Source organism: Salvelinus fontinalis, chromosome 39 (genome assembly GCF_029448725.1).
Source record: "Salvelinus fontinalis isolate EN_2023a chromosome 39, ASM2944872v1, whole genome shotgun sequence".
NCBI classification, from domain to species: Eukaryota; Metazoa; Chordata; class Actinopteri; order Salmoniformes; family Salmonidae; genus Salvelinus; species Salvelinus fontinalis.
Genome location: NC_074703.1, coordinates 23384418 through 23407554, shown reverse-complemented (window position 1 = coordinate 23407554; position 23137 = coordinate 23384418). Strand labels below are relative to the sequence as shown.

The 23137-nt window shown below is 44.7% G+C and overlaps 1 protein-coding gene across 13 annotated transcripts in view; it reads left to right on the top strand.

The window, feature by feature from the left end:
• LOC129838883 (non-muscle caldesmon-like) overlaps positions 1-21309 on the top strand; it is a 55578-nt gene extending 34269 nt beyond the window's left edge. For 3 of the 13 annotated variants that reach the window (XM_055906125.1, XM_055906124.1, XM_055906126.1), the window contains 15 exons: positions 1268-1402; positions 5558-5942; positions 6038-6067; positions 6165-6365; positions 7048-7121; positions 7568-7832; positions 9076-9216; positions 11229-11272; positions 11387-11462; positions 11908-12042; positions 12255-12347; positions 14468-14617; positions 14782-14850; positions 18019-18055; positions 19391-21309. In XM_055906125.1, the coding sequence (XP_055762100.1) occupies positions 1268-1402; positions 5558-5942; positions 6038-6067; positions 6165-6365; positions 7048-7121; positions 7568-7832; positions 9076-9216; positions 11229-11272; positions 11387-11462; positions 11908-12042; positions 12255-12347; positions 14468-14617; positions 14782-14850; positions 18019-18055; positions 19391-19410 (1855 nt within the window). In that variant the 3' untranslated portion in view covers positions 19411-21309. Of the gene's footprint in view, positions 1069-1267; positions 1403-5021; positions 5286-5557; positions 5943-6037; positions 6068-6164; positions 6366-7047; positions 7122-7567; positions 7833-9075; positions 9217-11228; positions 11273-11386; positions 11463-11907; positions 12043-12254; positions 12348-14467; positions 14618-14781; positions 14851-16271; positions 16338-18018; positions 18056-19390 lie in introns of those variants that run through there. The other 10 variants (XR_008756919.1, XR_008756920.1, XM_055906129.1 and 7 more) reach the window with 10 other exon arrangements.
• The last annotated feature ends 1828 nt before the right edge of the window (positions 21310-23137 follow it).

The window sequence follows — 23137 nt, the reverse complement described above, 5'->3', positions numbered from 1 at the left end:
GCTTCTAGTCTGATGGAATTGTAAATGTGTATCAAATTGTAGAGAGGTGCAGACCTTCAGCGTACACACTCTCGCCCTGGCACTCAAACGTACGTACACTCCCATGCGCTGTAAGTGAGAGGGAGAGAAAGAGAGCGTGGCTGTTTCACAATGTGCATACGGCTGTGTTCCGAATATGCAAATTGGAGCGCGGAACAGTCGGGAGTAGGAGCACAGAGGGCGGTTCTCAGACGCGTACTTTGTTCGTACACGTTTCGAAGCAGGCGTCAATGCAAGCTTCAACGGAAATATTCCCAGGATTGTTGATGTAAGATGACGAGAGAGAGGTGTGTCACCGTCCCTCCAGGTTTAGTTTGGGCGTGAGCAGAGTCTTGTGTTCAATTATAACAACATTCCTCAGTCAGTTTACCCAGCAGGAGAGCCTGCTGTTCGCAAGCTGTAAAGTCTCCCATAAAAGCACTCTGCTTAACATGTTAACTGCACATGCTTCAATAACACGCGGTACGCACTGCCAAACGACCATATGATGTTAGCGTAGCCGATGCCTGACACTGATGTTGAAGATCACACAGAGGCAGACCGAATGGAGCTCTTCTCACAAACAAAACAGAGGCGGGGAAGAGAAGAAGTTGGTTCAGACCTTTAGGGGAGAGGCTTTCCCAATGTTTCATGAATGATTCATGAAATATAAGATTCATCTGAATAGAATGGACTGGTACCTTTTTTTTAAAGCACATCTGTGGGCTGGAGACTTTCCTGTCAGACTGTCAAACTGCAGGGCATTGAGATCAGTGATCTGGCCTTTGTAAAGTACAGGCAAAACACACACACACACACACACTATACACACTACGGCCCTTCACACACTACAGCTCCCGACCACTTCAACCCTCCACTGGGCCGAGCCTGGACTGAGGCAGGCGTGGGCCAGCAGCCATGTTACGGTCGGGGTCCTCTCCTCTCATCGCTGGCCAAGCCACATCTCCAGACACTGTTTTCATCAGGCGGCTGTCAAAAGTGAAACCTCAGCAGCAGTGGCCTGCGCTCAGTAGAGTAAAGCGGAACAGGGTGAGAGTACAGTGAGTCACGTAGATACAAGACACCATGAGTCTTTATCTTGTACTGCAACTCCCCTGATCTCTGTCTAAGGAAAGGAGGACTTACTCTCAGCATCGCTGGAACTTATGGTTATGTTTTTCTTCTTTGTTTTTCAGGGGGGGAAAAATGACTTACTTGACTCTCTCTCCTCTCTTTCTCTCTCCCTCAGGATGGCCTTCCAGGGTAGTAATGAGGATGAGGAGGAGGCTGCAAGGGAGCGTAGACGCAGGGCACGTCAGGAGAGGATGAGAGGGATGGGAGGCGAGGAGCCCAGTGACAGCGTGGGGATGACCAACAGCCACAGGTAAGACCTGAAGACGTGTGTTAGCTCCCAAACATAATGCCTAGGCTTTAGCTCAGGGGCTAACAGTATTGTGGTGGGCAGGAGATTGTGGTTTGAACCCAGTTTCCCCTTTAATAATGGATGTGTGTGTAATATGTTTCTTATAGTAAACTGAAAGTGAAACGAAAACGAATTATCCAAAAACTATTTAGTAAACTGAAATAAAATAATTCCCATATCTGTTTGAAAAACTATACTGAGTAACTGAAACTATCATCTTCGACTCCAAAACTAATAAAATAGAATAATAACCATCACGAATTATGTTCCGTTTTTGTTTTTTGGCAAGATGGCTTTGCCAAGAGCAGCACAGCAGATATTTGTAAGGTTTGAGTGGTAAGGCGAAATCAACCTTACTGTATACGAAAGACGAGGCGTGTAGTCGGGGGAAATGCAGGTTTCGTCGGACACCAATGTGGTTTTCCAACAGCTAAAAGGTTTTCTTCAGAATGTCGAAATCAACATGTATCTAACCCCCATATCACACGCAAAATATCCCAATGTAATATTATGTTACACGTTGTACAGTCAATAAGGGAGAGAGAACCTAAAATATCACATTTATTTGTATGTATCCACTGTACACATAAATCACGGAAAATTGGTTCCTGTTTCAGTCATGTTCGCGTGGGTCAAACTGAAACACCCTAATGATTGGTTGACAATACAGCCTCCCACAATGCAGACGATAGCTGCAAGATGAAGTCGGTGAGGAGCAACTACAGAAACGACTGTTGGACCATTTTATTGATGTATTTTAATAATCTTTGGTATTTTATCCCCCAGTTTTTGATCGTGTCTCATCGCTACAACTCCCCAACGGGCTCGGGAGAGGCGAAGGTGGAGTCATGCGTCCCCCAAAACATGACCCGCCTAACCGCGCTCCTTAACACCCGCCAGCTTAACCCAGAAGCCAGCCGCACCAATGTGTCGGAGGAAACGCTGTTTAGGCACCCAGGCGGCCACAATGAGTCACTAGAGTGCCATGAGCTAAGTGAAGTCCCACGGGCAAAACCCTCACGATGCTGGGCCAATTGTGGCACAGCCTGGGAAATGAACCCGGGTCTGTAGTAATGTCTCTAGTACTGCATGCGATGCAGTGCCTTACACCGTTGCACCAATTGGGAGGCCCTAAGTTGGACCATTTTTATCCCCAGAATGCAACACACTTTTGAAAGATTTGACAAAAGTGGTCTGCTCGAACGTTGAGAGATGAGACGAGCATGATGCAATACTTTGCTGTCACACAGAGTATCTGCGAATGTGCACGGGTACGCTTCACGCTGCTACAACGTGGTAGCTACAGGACCACAACTGGTTCCTGGCTGTTGTGGAAATTGACCCACTACTACTGTTTACTTTGTGCATCTACAGTTGAAGTCGGAAGTTTACAAACACCTTAGTCAAATACATTTAACCTCAGTTTCCTGACATTTAATCCTAGTAAAAATTCCCTGTCTTAGGTCAGTTAGGATCACCACTTTATTTTAATAAGTTGGGTGAATTTTGTCCCATTCTTCCTGATAGAGCTGGTGTAACTGAGTCAGCTGTGTAGATGCTTTTTCAGTTCTGCCCACACATTTTCTATCAGATTGAAGTCAGGGTTTTGTGATGGCCACTCCAATACCTTAACTTTGTTGTCCTTAAGCCATTTTACCTCAACTTTGGAAGTATGCTTGGGGTCATTGTCCATTTTTGGAAGACCCATTTGCGACCAAGCTTTAACTTCCTGACTGATGTCTTGAGATGTTGCTTCAATATATCCACATAATTTTCCTCCTGATGATGCCATCTATTTTGTAAAGTGCACCAGTCTCTCCTGCAGCAAAGCACCCCCACAACATGATGCTGCCACCCCCGTGCTTCACGGTTGGGATGGTGTTCTTCGGCTTGCAAGCGTTCCCTTTTTCCTCCAAACATAACGATGGTCATTATGGCCAAAAGGTAATATATTTTTGTTTCATCAGACCAGAGGTCATTTCTCCCAAAATTACGATATTTGTCCCCATGTGCAGTTGCAAACTGTAGTCTGGCTTTTTTATGGTTTTGGAGCAGTGGCTTCTTCCTTGCTGAGCGGCCTTTCAGGTTATGTCGATATAGGACTCGTTTTACTGTGGATGTAGATACTTTTGTACCTGTTTCCTTCAACATCTTCACAGGTCCTTTGATGTTGTTCTGGGATTGATTTGCACTTTTTGCAGCAAAGTACGTTCATCTCTAGGAGACAGAACGCGTCTCCTTCCTGAGCGGTATGACGGCTGCATGGTCCCATGGTGTTTATACTTGTGTACTATTGTTTGTACAGATGAACGGGGTACCTTCAAGCGTTTGGAAATTGCTCCAAAGGATGAACCAGACTTGTGGAGGTCTACAATTTTTTTTCTGAGGTCTGGCTGATTTCTTTAGATTTTCCCATGATGTCAAGCAAAGAGGCACTGAGTTTGAAGGTAGGCCTTGAAATACATCCTCCAATTGACTCAAAATATGTCAATTAGTCTAGCTTCTAAAGCCATGACATAATTTTCTGGAATTTTCCAAGCTGTTTAAAGGCACAGTCAACTTAGTGCATGTAAACTTCTGACCCACTGGAATTGAGATACAGTGAATTAATAAGTGAAATAACCTGTCTGTAAGCCATGGTTGAAAAATGACTTGTATCATGCACAAAGTAGATGTCCTCACCGACTTGCCAAATCTATAGTTTGTTAACAAGAAATTTGTGGAGTGGTTGAAAAGCTAGTTTTAATGACTCCAACCGAAGTATGTAAACTTCCAACTTCAACTGTACGTCATCTCGCCGAGTCTACCTTTAAACCTAACCTATGACCTGACCCTTCACCTTATGCATAAGTGACGTCCCCAAACACACACACTAAACACGTAAATGACTCCTAGCCTCCCACAAATAGGCTTCTTTCTGTCCCTAGAACTGAAAATAAATTACGTAAAAATGTTTTTATCAAACTTGAACTAAATAAACATCTTAAATCTAGTAGAAATAAAAACAAATAGAAAATAACAAAACTATAACCACCTTGGTGTGTAACCCTGATCTCATGCACTGTTGGAATGCAGCTCAGGCCATCCCTGGAGGAAGTTTCCAGTCCAGGTTTCCTGTCAGCTGTCCTTTCCTATCCTCTTCTGTTTTTTTTTACAGTATACTCTCTCAATAGAATAGATGCACGGTGAGTTGCTGTCACGCTGTGGGCTAGTAGCCTTTCTAAAGCGTTGAAGAAGTCTTACAGTAGAGAAACCCAGACATCATAGACTTACATCATTTAGACAGAGGCCCTCTTTATTTTGTCTACCAATCAGTCATAAATAGCTCACCCTACTGTCCGCCCCCATACCATGTCCCTTTGAGGTCAGTACAGCAGGAGACACTGGAAGTAGTGGGCTGCTCTGACATCCACCAGTACAGAAGCACTGTTGTAGTGGAGAATGGTTTCTCTCTGTGAGGTCACAGCCATATCCTGTGGGTATTGAACAAGTCATGGATTGTCTCGACCTGTGATCAGACGTAACCCGACCCGTTGTTGATTGTGTTGGGTTCTGTGCTAACATCTGCCAAACGGTGTCGTCAGCCTGTATTCAACTCTGTCGGTATGTGTGAGGTGGTTGGAGGGTTGGATGCAGACCCACGTACTGTGTCGTATGGATGCCCTGTCAGCATGCTATGAGGCTGGGCAAAGGAGGTAGCTAGTCGCTAGTGCAATGTGGACTGGATACGTTTCTGGGAGAGAAAAGCAGCCATGGACTTTCGTGTAGGCCTAAGTTACGCTGTTGGACCTAACATGTGGATAAAAGAACAACCCACAGCTAGGAAGCCAGAAGACTCAGTGAGGTAAATTGATTAGACATGTGAACTGGGAATGGAGCTGAAATGCTATTGCCCTTGTTGTTGATGTCCATATGAGCCGAGTAGAAATCCATATTGACTGTGTCGTGGTGCCCTGATCTTGGGGAATGTTCAGCAGAGAGGGGTAGTTTAACTTCAGAAGCAGTGACCACATAGTGAATTCAGTGGTTTACTGTTTTTGTCCCTCAGTGTGATATTTATTGACTGTGTAACTGACTGTGGCATGTCTCTCTCTCTCTCTTTCTCGACTCTCTCAGTGTGACCGAGACTGTGTCGGTGTCCTCCTCCTCTGTGACCTCCTCGGGTGGAGGAGACGATGATGAGCAGGCCCTGCTGGAGCGCATGGCCAAACGAGAGGAGCGCAGGCAGAAAAGAATGATGGAAGCTCTGGAGCGAGAGAAGGATCAGAATGCCGGTAACCACGGCAGCGGGGAGAATAGTGTGGAGGAGAGGTCCGTCGGCCGCAGTGGCCGTTACCAAGACAACGAAGAAGAGGTGGAAGAGCGGAACTGCCGAAAGAATGAGAAGAAGGAGGAGGAGGGGGAGGCTGCTCCAGAGGAGGAAGAGGCTGAGCAGGGAGAGGAAGAAGAGGAGGAAGAGGTGGTGGAGGAGAAACCGAGACGATCCTATATGAGAGAACAGGTCAGTCTATTCTTATTTTATACTTTTCTGTCCGTTTTCATTTCATTTTCCGTCAGCATGTTTTCATTCATAAAATGTACCTCATTTATCCATAGGAATCCATTGACGAAAAAGCTAGAAACGAGGTATGACCATGGATATATTGATTGGCTTGGTGGCTGGAGTTTGCTGATCGTTTATCTGAGTTTGCTCAAAACGTGACACTCCCATTCCTTCTCATAGGAAGATGCAGGAGAACAAGCGGTGGTTTTAAATGAGGTTAAGGAATCAGTCAACTCAGAGGCAGAGGTTGAAGAAGATGCTGAATTAAGTGATAAGGTAGAGGAACCAGATCAGTTAGAGGTAGAGGGAACGACAGTGACACTGAACAATGAGACTGAGGAAGACTGTGGGATGTCAACCATCCAGAACGGCTTGGATGTGGTGAGACTTTAACATAGAGGTGTGAAATGGAAGCATGAACATCTCTGGATAACTCAAATGTCTCCGAAATAATGATCAGAAATCATACTGTATAATAACTCTAAAGACAGCTCCTCGTGTCTTTGTCAATGAAGCAGAGTAGCGGCGTAGCCTAAATGAATATTTCCCAGACATTGAAGTTCTCTAGACGCTAAGTGTGGTCACAGTGTGGTTTTGCATCCACGGTAACAGAGCTGCACCTTATAAGGTGTGGTTGTGGTCACAGTCATGTGATTATCTCTTAATATGGTTTAATGCCATGCCATCCACTGAGTGGTCACAATACGGTCACTGTGTGTTCAGCTGCATGTTTGCCACAGTGGGGGAAGAGGTTGTGTGTGAAACCCGTGTTTTGCATCTGTTTGTCATGTCTACTCACTTTCCGCAACCCTCTGTTTTGCTCTCAGAAGTGTGTCCCAAATGACACCCTATTCCCTACATAGTGCACTACTTTGAAGACTTGGGCCAGAAGTAGTCCAGTGGGGGACAGGGTGTCATTTTGGACAAAGCCAGGGTCACCGAGTGGAGTCACTGGTCCTGGTTGGAATGGTGTGATGTCACATAGAAGCACCCACGCACGGACACAAGCGCACGCCTTCATTCCCAGAGTTCAGTGTGCTCAGGGTGTGTTCCGTGCCTGCAGGTGGATGAAAAGCAGAATGGAGGTCTGCACGAGGAGGCTCCTCCAAAACACAAAAAAACAGAGAGGACCCTGAGGTAGGAGCCAGAGACATACGTGCTCTAATGGTTTAATGCTACACGCAACGTTATGCGTACGCACACATACAAACACACACGCACTCTGTGGTCTTCGCTTTACATTGGTCATGATTCAGAATATGGGGGGGGGGGGTCGGTGGGAGAGTATTGCCCAAGGTGTCTGTAAGGTAATTGAAAGGCATATTTATCCCAGCGCACACAAACATACTGTTGTTTAGCATGGTTTGTTTCTGGAGCAGAACTGCTGTGTTTGACACGGGTCATGTAATCCTAGCTCCCCAGAGGGAAGCACTAGAGTGAAACCTTAGACACACTGTTACCTTAGACAGCGCTAGGCTGAGTCTTTGTGTGTGTGTGTACGTGTGCATTTGTATGCTTGTGCGTGTGGCTGTCTTCCTACCCGTGTGACGACACTAACCTGTCGTCCTGTGCGCGACCCGTAGCCGCGGCAGCGGGCACTCCCCGGCGGCGGGGGCGGAGGAGCAGGACGACGCGGCGCGCCTGGAGGCGGAGCGTAAGCTGGAGGAGCTGAAGCGCCGCCGTGACGACGCGGAGAGCGAGGAGTTTGAGAGGATGAGACAGAAGCAGCAGGGGGCTGAGCAGGAGCTGGAGGAGCTGAAGAAGAAGAGGGAGGAGAGGAGGAAGATCATAGAAGAGGAGGAGAGACAGAAGAAACAGGAGGAGGCCGAGAAGAAGGACAGAGAGGAGGTAGGGTTTGAAGTGGACAAGGGGAGTGTCTCTTTAGCAGTGATGTCACACTTTCTCTCTCTCTCTCTCTCTCTCTCTCTCTCTCTCTCTCTCTCTCTCTCTCTCTCTGTGCCGCTCTCCTTCACTGTTCTGCGCTCTCTCTCTCTCTCTCTGTCTGTCTGTCTCTGTCTCTCCCTTTCCTCATCTCAAGACTGTTCAGTTGATTTAGTCATAACACCTGTTGAAGATAACAGCTATACGTCATATTCCTGCCTGCTTCACCATGACATGATCTCACTATACTGCATCCTTATCAGTGCACTCCTATTTGAATCCCCAATAATAATTCATTTATAGGCCATCATTCTTCTTCCCCTGCTATATGACTTCACCCTAACATATCTAAGCTATGATAGTCAGTCCATAATTTGCCTGTTCATACTTGCACTTGACACTGCACCATTCACGGTCCAATTACCTAGTCTACTGTACTGTACGTCGTATCCAGACAGGTTTCTCTGGCTCCGTCTCAAATGGCACCGTATCCCTATCAGGTGGACTCATTTCGATCAGGGCTCTGCGGATACGGCTCTGGTCAAAAGCAGTGCACTATATAGGGATCGGGAATGCCGTTTCAGACACAGCTTCTGTCATCTCCAGACAGGTCTCTGTGCTGTGCTTGGCTTTGAACACGGGGTCGTCTCATGTTGTGGTGTGTAAGAGACTGTTTTGTGTCAGGGTGGGAGAAGCCTGGATATAGGTGGACATCAAGTAGAAGCCTGGATATAGGTGGACATCCAAATAGAGGCCTGGATATAGGTGGACATCCAAATAGAGGCCTGGATATAGGTGGACATCCAAATAGAGGCCTGGATATAGGTGGACATCCAAATAGAGGCCTGGATATAGGTGGACATCCAAATAGAGGCCTGGATATAGGTGGACATCCAAATAGAGGCCTGGATATAGGTGGACATCCAAATAGAGGCCTGGATATAGGTGGACATCCAAATAGAGGCCTGGACATCAAATATAAATAGTGTTTCCCAACTGTACAGTAGCAATAAGAGCAGACGGTAATACAGTAACAAACTGTAAAGAAGTAATTTCACTAGAGGAGTGGTGCTTTGATCTATAGACTAGGCCAAAGTTCACTTTAGAGGAAGATACCCGCTCTTAGTTATCGTTTGCGTGCGTACATTCCTGGTTGTGCGTGTGCGACCGTTTAATAACTGAGCGTTCTGCTGTGTTCCGCATCTCTCAGGAGGAGAAGAGGAGGATGAAGGAGGAGATAGAGAGGAGGAGGGCGGAGGCGGCCGAGAAGAGACAGCAGATGGGGGCGGAGACCGTCGACGGAGAGGCCAAACCCTTCAAATGCTTCAGCCCCAGAGGATCCTCCCTCAAGGTCAGTCAACAACTTCTGACCTTTGACCTCTCAGTCACCTCCCTCTGTGTTGTTTGTCTATGACCATGTTCGAATACTGTCACATAGCTTTAACCCTGTCATCAATCTAGCAAGTACACTGCAGGGATCCTTAAAGCTACTCAAGATGTAACAGTTGGCTCCCATATAATAGCTTGTACTTCTTAGTCTTAGTCCAGGTCGCAATTGTAAATGAGAACGTGTTCTCAATTTGCCTACCTGGTGAAATAAATAAATAAATAAAAAGTGTCTTTCGTGGCATAATCTCTACCTTATCTTAATTCACCTCATTCTAGGTAACAGGACAGTTTTACTGGGAACGTTATGGCGTCATTGTTGTTGACAATAAAGTGTCTCTGTTCTGTTGTCTTCTGTCTGCGTGGGTTTGTCTGTTGTCTTGCTACTGCGTACAAGGCATGCAAACTGGAAACGCCACAATTTATCACCATAAAGATAATATTTGTCATGGAGTAGTGTGTTTAATCAACTTATGTGAATAAACGCTCCAGTGTTGCGGAAATAAACTCCCATGCAGTGAATGTCCATGGGGGTTTTCACTATTCTGCCAATGGAGAAAATCTAATTACTCCAAAGTTTAGCAAATATCCATCTCACAGGCTGGACTCACTGAAACCTGCCCTGAAGTAGTCTTACTTTGTGTTCTAGTGGTTTTTGAATCGTTTTTGAGGTAATAATCTATTTCCATTTGTTGTCGTTTGTTGTCTGGTCTGTTGGTAAATGTTAACATCCTTCCATTCCTCTCCGCAGCTTTACTTTGTCATCATGTTCACTGTAGGTACAGCTGATGGTAGAAGTTGCCCATAGGTTACAGATCTAGGATCAGATTACCCTTCCCCATATCTAAACCTGAACCATTAGGAGGGAGGAACGTAAACCCAGACCCTAGATCGGTGTCTATGGGCAACGTTGGTTCTACTCATAGCTAATGCGTGTGTGATGCATTGTTGTGAGGTTATACTCATTCCAGTGTGTGTGTTAACATCATTTTTTTCTGCAGTGGAGTGAGTTGTGCACCTTTTTTTTGTTTGATTGACTTACACACTAGTAATTTTAATAGTAGTTTGATTTATTTGAGTTGATTCCTCCAGTGTGTTGTCACGACACCGTAGTTGTGGCGACATTTCCTGTAGTTCAAGTCACGACACCGTAGTTGTGACTACATTTCCTGTAGTTCAAGTCACGACACCGTAGTTGTGGCGACAATTTCCTGTAGTTCCAGTGTAACGAAGACACAGGAGGACACTCTCCGGTCCTCTTGCACTATTCCAGAGTAGTGACATTAACGTTCCAGAAGCTGCAGATGGGAGTCGACACAGTTCGCTATAGATAAAGAGAGCTGCTCCCTTCAAGAACGTCAGACTCGGAGGATGGAAAGGAAAGCTCTTTTAAAATGTGCTGACGCAGCCTGAGAATGGTGTATTTCCTGTCGAGAGGAGTATTTTAGGAACACCCACATTTCGGTAGCAGAGCCGAGCTAGAGACCAAGCAGGGTCCTTTTTTATATTCTTTTTTTTAGAGGGAGCAGGGATGGAGGTTTTTTTTTCTTTTCAGGAACGTCCCCCCCCCCCCCCCCCCCCCCCCCCCCTTAGCCCTGTTGTCGTATATCATAAACAGCAGTCTGAGCGAGGTTCCCACAGCGCAGGGCCTGAAAAAGGCCTGTGCTGCTCTGCTCTCTGCTTTTCCTGGCTGGATGACAGTAGCTGTAGCTAGGGCTGTGGAGAACAGAACAGTCAGTCACATTGTGTCTCGCTGGGCTAGGAAAAGCCCAGTCTAAACATGGATGTAATGGGTCTGCTAAAAATGGGAAAGGTAGAACAGGAGAAAGGAGGAGAGGGTGCTGTTGGGTTTGGATGGTGTGTGGGATGTGGGAGTACTGTGTGTATTTGGGAGTTGTGTGGTGTGTGTTTGTGTGTGTTTGTGTGTGGCTACTGCCTAATAAATGGTGGATGCATAATTCACTGATCTGTCTACAGATTGGTGAAAGGGCAGAGTTTCTGAACAAGTCGGCACAGAAAAGGTGAACAGTCGTTTCCATTAATTGTTTGATTCACAACCGGTGCTTTCAGTGTGAAGTCATACGGCTCAGTAATACAATGACCCTTTGGCTAATTCTGTTGTATGTTCTGAGCAGCGCGGTGAAGACGTCTCACTCTCCGGTCGTCTCTAAGATTGACAACAGACTGGAGCAGTACACCTCTGTGGCGCAGGTCAGCGGTTACACATCAACACAAATCACCTGACTAGACCTACTGTTGCCAATGAGCCCTATGAGAACAATATGAGAAAAATGTTGGAAAGACATCTTGTGTTGACTGGGACTGTATAACTGTTACCATCGCTGATTACCATATCTAGCACATAGAGTCTATTTCAATACTGCTCTGGATCTAAAAGCTACAGTACATGCATTAGATAATGGTAATGATACTATACTACAATATGTTTTATTCATAAGCCTACTCTGTATGGCTCCTTTCTCAAAGCCTTTTTAAACAAGTCACAAATAGAGTACCAGATATAAAAACACAAAATAAGACGTTTCTCTTCTCTCTTTTGGCCGACATTGATCATTCCCCACTCTGAATCCAACACTAACATAGTCTCCCATTCCCTTCTCTCTCTCTCTCTCTCTCTCTCTCTCTCCCTATACAGAACAAGGATATGCGGTCCCCACGCTCCGGTGCCGTGGACCTGCCAATGGTGACAGATGGGATACGTAACATTAAGACCATGTGGGAGAAAGGCAACGTGTTCAACTCACCCGGGGGTGGCGGGGGCACGTACAAGGTGGGGACCGGGAAACAACAGGGAATCTGGAACTCCATTTGGGAGCGGTTTGGGAGGAAGTCAGGACCGGGGGGGGGGGGGGCTGAGAGAGAGGAAGGGGCTCGTTTCACTGCCACTTCCTGTTCATCCTCGATGACGAGCTGCCCAGGGCGTTCTGCTGGCGTTGAACTTTGTCCGTGTCTTTTTTTTCCCTGTTTCCCCTCTCCACACAGGAAGCAGCTGGGATGAAGATAGGTGTGGCGGGCCGCATCAACGACTGGCTGAATAAAACCCCCGAGAGCAAAACGCCGGGGGGAAGGCCCGCGGTAGGTCGTCTCCACGACAACCACTTACTCTACAGTGCTTTTGTCCTCTTTGCACTTCTTTATCTAATCCTTTATTGAGATGAACGACGTCTTTGTCAAGGGAGACAGCGAACAGACACTCATTAGGGAACATACTATATGTGCGGCCCCATCTCGGTGTTGCTCCGGCACTTTAGCTGTAGTATAAGTGAGTATTCATCAGACCAGAGACTTAAGCTCGTTTGACACAACTGTGGGAAGCGTTGGAGTCGACATGGGCCAGCATCCATGTGGAACGCTTTCGACACCTTGTAGAGTCCATGCCCCGATGAATTGAGGCTGTTCTGAGGGCAAAAAAGGGGCGGTGCAACTCAATATTAGGAAGGTGTCCTTAATGTTTTGTACACTCAGTGTATACAGTATTTACTAATAGTTTTGACAAGCGCTGTTAGCTACCATATGTTTTTGGTACATGTATTAATAATTGCCTGCAAATAATGGTAGTAAGCGGTAGTAGGATGATGTGCCGTGTTGGGAGAAAATAGTCTAGCGTCACCTAGGGAATTTGAAATATAAATCATAGCAAAGTGGATGAGCTGTTGAGTTATAACCATGAAGTCATGAAGGGAAAAACACATAGCACTTAACAGCAGTCATTTATTTGTGTTGTAAAAGCACATATCACATATTGTCGGAGTATGTATTAGTTTTAATATGAACTGTGGCATGGTTCCTACCATGGATCACATGCAGGTTATCAGAAGGACTTAGGGATTTAGTCAGACAGGCTGCTTCCCATGCTGGGCTGCATGGAGGCATTCCAACATACCAGTGATTAATCTCAAATGGCACTCTATTCCCTACGTAGTGCACTACTTTTGACCAGGGCCCATATTCCGCATTTATCCCATTATTTTACCCAAAAGGCTCAGGCCTTTCTGTTTCCATCTACGCGGGCCCGGTACCCATGTCTCACTGAGTCATGGATATGGTGGACCTGCTTTAATTAGGAGCCAATACCCTGGGTACTTTTCAGCTGACAGTTACGTACCAATTCTTAACCGTGAACTTTAACACCTTCTCACAAAGCAACAGTCTTGAATGATGCAAAGGTCGTTGATTCTGCTCGCCAAGTCTTTAGGCGGCAGGTAGCCTAGTGGTCAAGAGTGTCGGGCCAGTAACCAAAATGCCACTGGTCTGAATCCCTGAGCTGACTAGGTGAAAAACCTGTTGATGTTCCATTGAACAAGGAACTTAACCCTAATTGCTTCTGTAAGTCGCTCTGGATAAGAGTGTCTGCTAAAGGACTTAAATGTAGTGTCACACTGATGATAACGCCAGAGCTGACATTAACATAAATCACTAGTGTCCCGCTGGTGTGGGGGTATAAGTCTCAATGGAAAAGCTCGTATAGAGTACTCCATAAGGCTCTGATCAAAAATAGTGCATGGAATAAGGGTGCCATTTTGAATGCACTCCAGTCCCTTTATCGCTGTAGTCCACTCCTGGACTACATTTCAACTTCAGACAGTGCTTATTTTAAGACGCTCAGGCTGCACCCAGACCTGTTTTCGAATAGGTGCACAGTGCGAGGGCAGCACTAGATATGAATGCAAACGTACATACAGTAGCCACTGCCATAACCACTGTAGGAGTCATAGGTCATGGCGGCGTAGTGATACACCATGTGGCCGCTAGAGGGCCGTTGCCGTGGTGACGTGGCGTTGAGAAGAAGTAGTGCAGAAGGTCAGGGCGTTGTGAGTGGTGTGGTGTGGCTGGTTATACGGTCGGTAACGTGATACCTGCTGCCGACCTTTGATGTGTAGCTTTTTAAACCACTATGAACCCCTGTAGTTTTGCACGGACATTAAAAGTGACTGTCACTTAAATAATTTACGTAAAAGACTTGATTGATGAATCATGATCGCTCTCCGATATAAATTCTGATATGGGTGACTGACTTGCTCTCTGGGAATGTTTGCTCTGGTCTGTGCCTCTGCCTGCTGACAAATGATGTCTTGAAATGACTGCAACATCTACTTGTCTCCCTCTTGTGGTTAAACGGAGCATAACAGAATTGCATTTTTGAAATCATATTTACTGTGACTGTCCTTCTTTTCTTCTGTCTTCTTTCCTTTTAGAAGCTTCTTCCATTCTTCAATCTGACTGTTTCTCATTTCCTCTCCAAGCTCAGCACCTCTCTGCCTGGTAGTCCTTCTCTCCGACTTCCTTTCTTCTTCCTGCTGGACTTCTCTTTCTGCCTCCTCTCATCCCTTTTCTCAGCACCTCAGGTATTGTAAAGTAATACAACCCAACTGTTGACGTATTTCTGTTTCCTCAACTCAAATACTGCAGCCATTGTTGGAATTGTGTGTCTTGAATATGAGTTGAAGAGGACTACAGACACTGATGTACCTCCCCTCCCTTTTTCCACCCCTCCCGTCTCTCTCCGCAGGATCTGAAGCCAGGAGATGTGACTAACAAGAGAAGTCTGTGGGAAAACAAGGGATCCTCCCCAGCCAAGGTAACCTGGCCCACCTGAACTCTTCATAGTACACACACACACAAACACTCTTAGAAAAAAAGGTGCTATCTAGAACCTAAAAGGGTTCTTCAGCTGTTCCCATAGGAGAACCCTTTGAAGAACCCTTTTTAATTCCAGGTAGAACCTGTTTGGTTCCAGATAGAACCTTTTGGTGTTTTGGAAAGGGTTTTTCTATGGGGACAGCCGAAGAACCCTTTTGTACACTCACACACACACACATGCATACATAAACACACATACCTGAGTTTAGACAATGGCTAATGCCATGAAGAATGTACACTGGACAAAAATATTAACGCAACATGTAAAGTGTTGGTCCCATGTTTCATGAGCTGAAATAAAACATCCCAGAAATGTTCCATAGCAACAAAAAGTGTATTTCTCTCAAATGTTATCTCCCAAATTTGTTTACATCGCTGCTAGCGAGCGTTTCTCCTTTGCCAAGGTAATCCATCCACCTGACAGATGTGGCATATCAAGAAGCTGATTAAACAGCATTATCATTTACACAGGTGCCCCTTGTGCTGGGGACAATAAAAGGCCACTCTAAAATGTTTTGTCACACAACACATTGCCACAGATGTCTCAAGTTTTGAGGGAGCATACATTTGGCATGCTGACTGCAGGAATGCCCACCAGAGCTGTTACCAGATAATTGAATGTTCATTTCTCTACCATAATCCACCTCCAACGTCATTTTAGAGAATTTGGCATTATGTCCAACTGGCCTCACAACCGCAGACCACGTGTATGGCATTGTGTGGGTGAGCGGTTTGCTGATGTCAACGTTGTGAACAGAGTGCCCCATGGGGGCGGTGGGGTTATGGTGAGGGCAGGCTTAAGCTACGGACGACTAACACAATTATCGATGGCAATTTGAATGCACAGAAATACCGTGACGAGATCCTGAGGCCCTTTTAAAGTATTATTTAAAAGTATTTATTTAAATTGACTGATTTCCTCATATGAAGTGTAACTCAGTAAAATCTTTGAAATTCTTGCTTGTTGCGTTTATATTTTTGTTCAGTATCGTTACAGATATGCAAAAACTTAGCAAAGATCCCAAACATTACTGGAATTTGTACCATCATACTTTCTCACAAATTGTGTCCCAAATGGCACCCTACTCCCTACACAGAGCATATTCTTTTATTTTACTACAGCCCTTGGTCTAAAGTAGTGCACTACATAGGGTGTAAGGTGCCAATTGGGACACAATACGGTATACTCTACAGTACATTCCCATGATGTCACACAACAACAGTACACGTACAAGTTTACCTGGGGAATGTTTTGAGGCCCTGTAGTATTCATCTGTTAGTTAATAATATCATATGATGTACATTTGCCAGCTAGGGGGATAACAACGGCTTGTTGCTTTGTCTTGTTTTTGTTTGAAGAGCTCTGAAGAAGAGCTCTCTTAGCTAGTTGACTTCACCGTTAACTAGTCTGGAAACCCTGGAGAGGTAAAGATGTTTTAAAGATGTCAACTTCACTGCACTGATATTATCACTGGACTGACCTGTCTACTACGATGTCAGGTCTTCTTCTCTTTTATTGGTAAAAATGGCCTGGTCCCAGATCTGTTTGTAGCAATGACCATAGGAGTTGGCAAGGCAGCACAAACAGATCTGGAACCAGCTGCACTGTAAATAGAAGTCACTGTTAAGGGCCATGTATTGTGCTATTGCTATTCTATGGGTAATTAGAGCCTCAAGTGCCTTTCACAAAATGGCTGTTCTATATTTTTTTCCTGACTCTCATTTCTATGCCCCTCTTGACACAGCAGCACCCATGCTTCCTGTATAGTCCTTTCTACTTTGCTCTATATTTCAAATTCATGTTGTTGTAGAAGTACACTTCATTTTACACATAATACATACACTTGGCCTTGCTAGCAGAACCAATCATTGCTACTGTATGTGTGGGTCCTTTTAACCACATTCTGAACAGGCAATTGTAAGGACAGCTATCTCCAACCTCTACTGTGACCCTCATAATACAGGACCCCATGGCGCTCCAATGACCACAGTGTTGGCCACAACCCCACCATGTGGCCTCTGTTATTTACGAGGATGATATTTCACCGATAAAAGACACAATAATGATATTTATTTATGGAATGGCTCTAAATTTGGCCCCTGGAGCGGAGAGCCTTGTGAAATAGGCCTTGCTCTGCAGTCTCCCGATAGCTGAACACACAGACAGAGTATAGCAACCTCCCAGCAGTGCAGTCCAATCCTGTGGCGAGCCACATAGAGCTGGAGGGGCACTAGACTGCTGGTTAGTGCTGACGTAAACCAGGCGTGGAGCTGGGGAAGGTAGGGGGCTGGCGGTTATGAGCTGTGTTATTAACTAACCACACATTGTGGTGATGTCAGGAGAGCTGTATGAGGGGATAGGGGACGTAGGGGCCTGATGGGCTTGAGATGAGTTCATGGAAGCGGGCGGGGTATTAGTGTTTGCATCCGGAATGGCTCTGGTCAAAAGTAGTGCACAATGTAGGGAATAGGATGCCATTTGCGACACAGACAGGACAGTGTTACCGCAGGGAACTGTGGGAGATGTCATCCACTAACCGCCACGACCAGGCTTTACTGGATAGGCTTAGTGTGGTTGTGTGTTTTTTGTAGATGCAGGATGTGAACCCTGTTCATGTTGTTTCCCAAATCCCCTGATTGGCTGGAATAATCTTCTTGGTTCAGGCAGGTAGCCTAGTGGTTAGGGCATTGGACTAGTAACTGAAAGGTTGCAAGATCGAGTCACCGAGCTGACAAGGTAAAAATCTGTCGTTCTGCCCCTGAACAAGGCAGTTAACCCACTGTTCCTAGGCTGTCATTGTAAATAAGAATTTGTTCTTAGCTGACTTGCCTAGTTAAATAAATAAAATAAAAATTAAATATGCACTCTCTCAAACCTCTTAACTGAAGTCCCTAAAAAGAATGGAAATCATACTCAAATTAACATCAACCCTTCCTTATTAATGTAGAAGAGATCAATTTGGTCGAACCACAGCCTGAGATTGAAAGATTCCAGTGCACACAGCATCTCTCAGGATATGGCAGCATTGACTAAATGGACTGTTGAAGTGACTGCTACCTCGGATGACTTTCTCTCTGACTTTTCTCTCCATCTATCTTCTCTCAGGTGACTGGTAGAGGGGAGAATAAATCTGTTGCCAATGGTGAGTCCATTCTGTTACCATAGCCAACATAGTTTTAAGCCTTAGGCGGAGGTCAAAGTTGACTGACTGTGTGTGTGTATCTGTGCCCATCTTGTTTGGGCCTATGCATGTCTTTGTATCTACAATAGTCATAAGTCTGCTCTAGTGACAACACACACCCAGAGTCAGTGAGGTTAAAGGGTTCTGCTCCATCTGAAGAAGGACAAGGAAAGGAGCCTGTTGTAATTTACTGACGACCATGTGGCCCAGCAGCACTTCCTCCCTTCCTTCCCCAGCTCCCATAACTCCTTCCCTATAACACCATTGCCCCTGAGACCTGGTGCCAGCTGTAAATCATCTCTGTTTGCTGTTTGGCTCTCTGGCAATGGTGTTTTCAGATGCCACTTTCGCATTGTGTTCTATTTCCAAAGTGGCCTGCCCACCACGACTCTTTTGTCCCAGTAGAGAGAACTGGCCTCCAGGGATGTCGGACGTGTCTGTGAAATGTGTCGTTTGTCCAACCCCTCCTTAACCCGACCTGGATTCTATTGTTGGGGTCTGGCCTTCCAGGCTGTGAACAAATTAACAGCTGTTGGGTTGACACACTACTAGCTCGTGTGGTGGAAGATTATCACGCCATACACCTCATTTTGTCAGGGGCTAGCAGAGTAGAGGCAAACTTAATGTAACAAGCTCACTTCACAGTTCAGGCGAGGTGTGGCTCCATATTTAGTGCATTCTGAAAATCCCGGCCCCAGATAATCTGTGTCTCTCGCTACTTTAATGCTGAATGTGTTAAAGTAGAGCGAGACGCTTGAAATGACTGCACACATCCGACGTTTCTCGACACACACACACCTTGTATTCACTCCCCCTCTTTGTTGTCGCTGAGAGAAGGGCAAATGACAACATGGCAGGCGTCAGTTATATAAATGGGAGTGAAGACAGGTAGGCAGGCAGGGACCTCAGAGGCATCTGACACCACATCGAACAGCATGCAGCAACCCCAGTCTCATTCAGAAAGGCCTGCTTGACTGTTTTTCCTGAGGGCTCTAGTCACACTGCAGACTTAACACCAGATCAAGATTACTACCAAGACAGAGGTCTCTTTAGCTAGCTACATTTGACTGACTGTGGGTAAAGGCATAATGGTTTTGTCCTTAGACTAGACATCCTACACCTCTTTCTAATAGATACAGTAGTTAAATAAAGGTTAAATAAAAAATACTTTTTTTTATACAAAAAGTATGTGTGGGTAGGTGGATGGATGTGTGGGTCTAACCCATCTGAAATAGGTTAGAGTATTCACTTTTAGATTTTCACTGTAGCTCTGATAGACTTGTCTCTGTCCCTCAGCAGGTATGGGACACGAATGATACGAAGAGCTTCTTCTGAAGGCTGGTGGGGACCAAGACAATCCAAGACTCTTCCTTTTCTATGTGTATTATACCAAAAGAATATGACCACCACCCTGCGGGACCCCAAGGAATGGAGAGAAACAGGAGATTCTATTTAATAAGCACTGTACTTAAACGAATAGACACCATCTCGTACCATGACAGTGTAGTGCCTTTGCACAACGATTTACTATGACTTACTTTCGCAACAAACAAAAGAATATGCTGTGAAATTTGGAGGTTTTATGATATGGTGATTTGTTTTATATGTTATAAGCAAAAACTTGCGGGAGAAAAAAATAAATAATTGAGATTAGATTGTATTTCCCCATGCGCTCTTCAGTACATGTGTACTTTTGATATAGTAGAGAAATGTTTTTATATGAGGTTTCCAGTTCCACAATCATATCCGTGTTCCAAAGAGAGACATCTACCACCAATGCTCTGTCCATGTCGTCCATCTCACTTCTTTCGTATTTATATTTAAAGCAAAGCTTCACATATAGCTCTTTTATTCATGTTCACCAGTTCAGGAGAGAGATTATAAGCACTCCGTAGATTTGGCTTATTTCACTTTTTTTGACTTACCAATAGTGCAACAATGGTCTGAGTTAATATGTTAGCACAGAAGTACATGTCGTTATGAATATTATACTGTATCTTCCATTACAGCTTTATACTCAAGATTTGTTTGGCTTTTGTACTCTAAAATTACGTGACTACCAACTGACAAGAGGCAATGAAAGGCAGTGCAAAGCAACTAAAGGAAAGTTGTATATTAAGACGGCTATTATAACGTTTATTATCCTTGTTTCAATTTATTTATGTTTTTTTTTTACGTGTTTTGTCATTGGCTGTTTTTTGTGGCTTTTGTACCTGCTGTTTGAATCTCTAATTCACTTTGTTAAACTTTCAAACAACCCATAATGCAGCAGGTGTACTTAAGAGTTACATCCTCATCCTAGAGACTCTCTGACCCGCAACATTCCACGCCACTAAGCACGCCGCCGGGGCTTATTCACGTACGTGCTCCAATGGCTTCTATTTAGGAGGTTAAGGACCTCAGCTTTGTCAGTGAGGTTGTCTGAATATCGCAGGCCAGATACACATTTATACACTGTGTCTGTACCCTGAGACGGCATCGGTTTTAAGCCGTATGCCGCCTTGCCATTTAAGCCCAAATCTCACGTACTAACTATAGGACTCTGAAAGAAGGGAAAGTGCACATTTTAGATGTTGACAATGATAGAGGATTGAGTCGGTCAACTAGAAGACGGATTTTGACTCCGGACAACAATTGCGCTTGACGCTTGTTTTGAGTTTTCTTAAAGTTGCATTGTGGTATGTAAGATCGTGTTTCCAGCACAAATCCTTTACATCCAATGGTCTCAAGGCCTTGTTAATGCAGGCACCGAATAAACTGTACCTTACACTTTGCCAACTCATTATGACTTCAGCTGTTTCTTTTTTCTTTTTTTTTTACTGTTTCATTATTGAGGTTATATGTTTCACATTTCATTAATTCATTTTGCATGACATTTGTTAATATGGGTATTAAATAAAGGTTAGCAGGGGCATTGAAAGATTGTTCTGTGTAAACCTTGACAATCACATTCCATGACTCCTTAGAACTACAAGCAATGGAGTCTGACCAAAATATATAACATTATTTTACATTGCCGTTATTTCATATTTTTGGTAATTTTTGCTTTTATTTCAAACACCCTCATTTATTGTGTAGAGTTAACTATGCAATGCACACTATCTACAGTTTCAGATCAAACCTTGTGATGGTAGTGGGTAGTTTCTTACAGAATAAATGTTCTGAAATATTTGTACCGCTGACTCGACAACCGCAATAAAGAGATATAAATTGTTCCAATTTGTCTAGTTTATTTTCTCTTTCTAACACTGAACTCACTATATCATTGGCTGCTTAGACAGTTTAACCTCTACCTATCTTGGAACTCGGAACCAAATTAATGTTAACGGTCTGTGTGAGTATGACATTACATGACTATAGCTCTATTAGATCAGCCGCGGTTAAGTCATTGTTCCTGCTTTAATGGTTGAGATATATACTAGGCTTCCTCTAGCTCCAACAATAGACTTCACTGCCCTAGCCAATCAGAGATAAGAGGTGGTGACATTGGTGGCAGGGCTGTATTATGTGAGCCTTAAGAGTCTCATTGAACTTGTCTTGTTACTGGATCTCAAAGAATAAGACCGGCCCAGCACTACTTTACCATCTCTCTTTCCCGTGGGGTTTGGAGGTAAGACTATTGGCTGTGACGGTAACACTTTACAGGGATGCATGCATGCATGAATGCCTGCTCTGAGGCTGGACCTCTGCTTCATAACCCTTGTCAATCCGGGCACTGGGGATGTGGAATAAGTGTTCTCTGGGCAAGAGGGACCATATCATATTTTTTTGCATTCACAAACGCTGAACTAATACATTTCAGGCACTGCCAGAGAGAAAAGTTTATGGATTCTGTTTCGTTCCATTTGTTTGATTTGCTTCTCATGGCCCAGACTGGACAGAGACAGACAGTCAGTGGGCGCTAAGCTAGTCCTCTGTAGGGGGGACTGGGTGTTAGCATGCTTTGGGCTTTGACTTAATGCTGAAAGCGGCGCCCGCAACATTCCTGCCACTGTCAGACCATGTTATTCCAGCGATCGAGCCAGGATCCAATACTGACCACACACATTAAAGCAAAACACATTTAATTCCACAGGGAAACAAGTCTCATCGCCTGTGAATTCTCGGTGGATTTCAGTAAATACGTTTTTGAGACAGCTCTTTAAACAGATGGTCTATATTCTACTTCACATCTCTCTTAGCTAGAGTTGTCTGTTGTATCCATTTGGGGGTCGGACTGGGACACTGGGTCCTCAACTGAATTGAAAGTCTGTTAAAGAAATACACTGTCGGCTAGCTACTTCAGTCCAAATGTATGTTATGCATAGGAGTGTGTCCCAAATACACTTCACATGAACTGGCATGTAAAGGTCAGAGGGTGGGCACAGGAAGGGACCGAAAAGGGGTTAGGGAAGGAGGGAGGGATGGGTGAGGTGAGGGGTAATGGTTTTCTAATCCAGGTCTCTAGGGTTGCTTCAGTTTTACCTTCATGGCAAATATGGTCAATGTTAAGATTGACTCCCATCTCCTCTGATAGATAGTTCCATAATGGGATCATCTTGGGAATGTAATGCATGTTGTTAAAAACTGTGGAGTTGATGGGTGCTGTATGTAAAGCTCTAGATGGCTGGCCAATCCCTGTTGTCCAAAATAAGCTGGCCTTGACTGGCATGTTATTCATTGATTTACTGTGTGTGTGTGAGTACAAGCATGCAGGCGCTCAATAAGCTCAGCCAACTTCATTGTCTGGAAGAGCACCTAACACCTGCTGACGAACTGTGCTTTATTATTGTTAAAAATAACCCCTCTGTATATCAACGGAGTGACACTAGTTTTATGATCTGATGATTGGTCTTTCGAACGGAAAGATGTCGTGTCTCAAATGATTCATCCACACAATAGCATTCTGACATTTGTTAGTGAAATATAGAACCACGTAACCTCGTGAATCTGTTCCTGTCTGTAAAGGTAATGATGACCTTCAGGTTGTCCGTAAAAATGGCCCGAATGTGGTATGACAAGGCCATCAGCTTGAAATAATACGTTGGAGTTGAATTAAAGTGA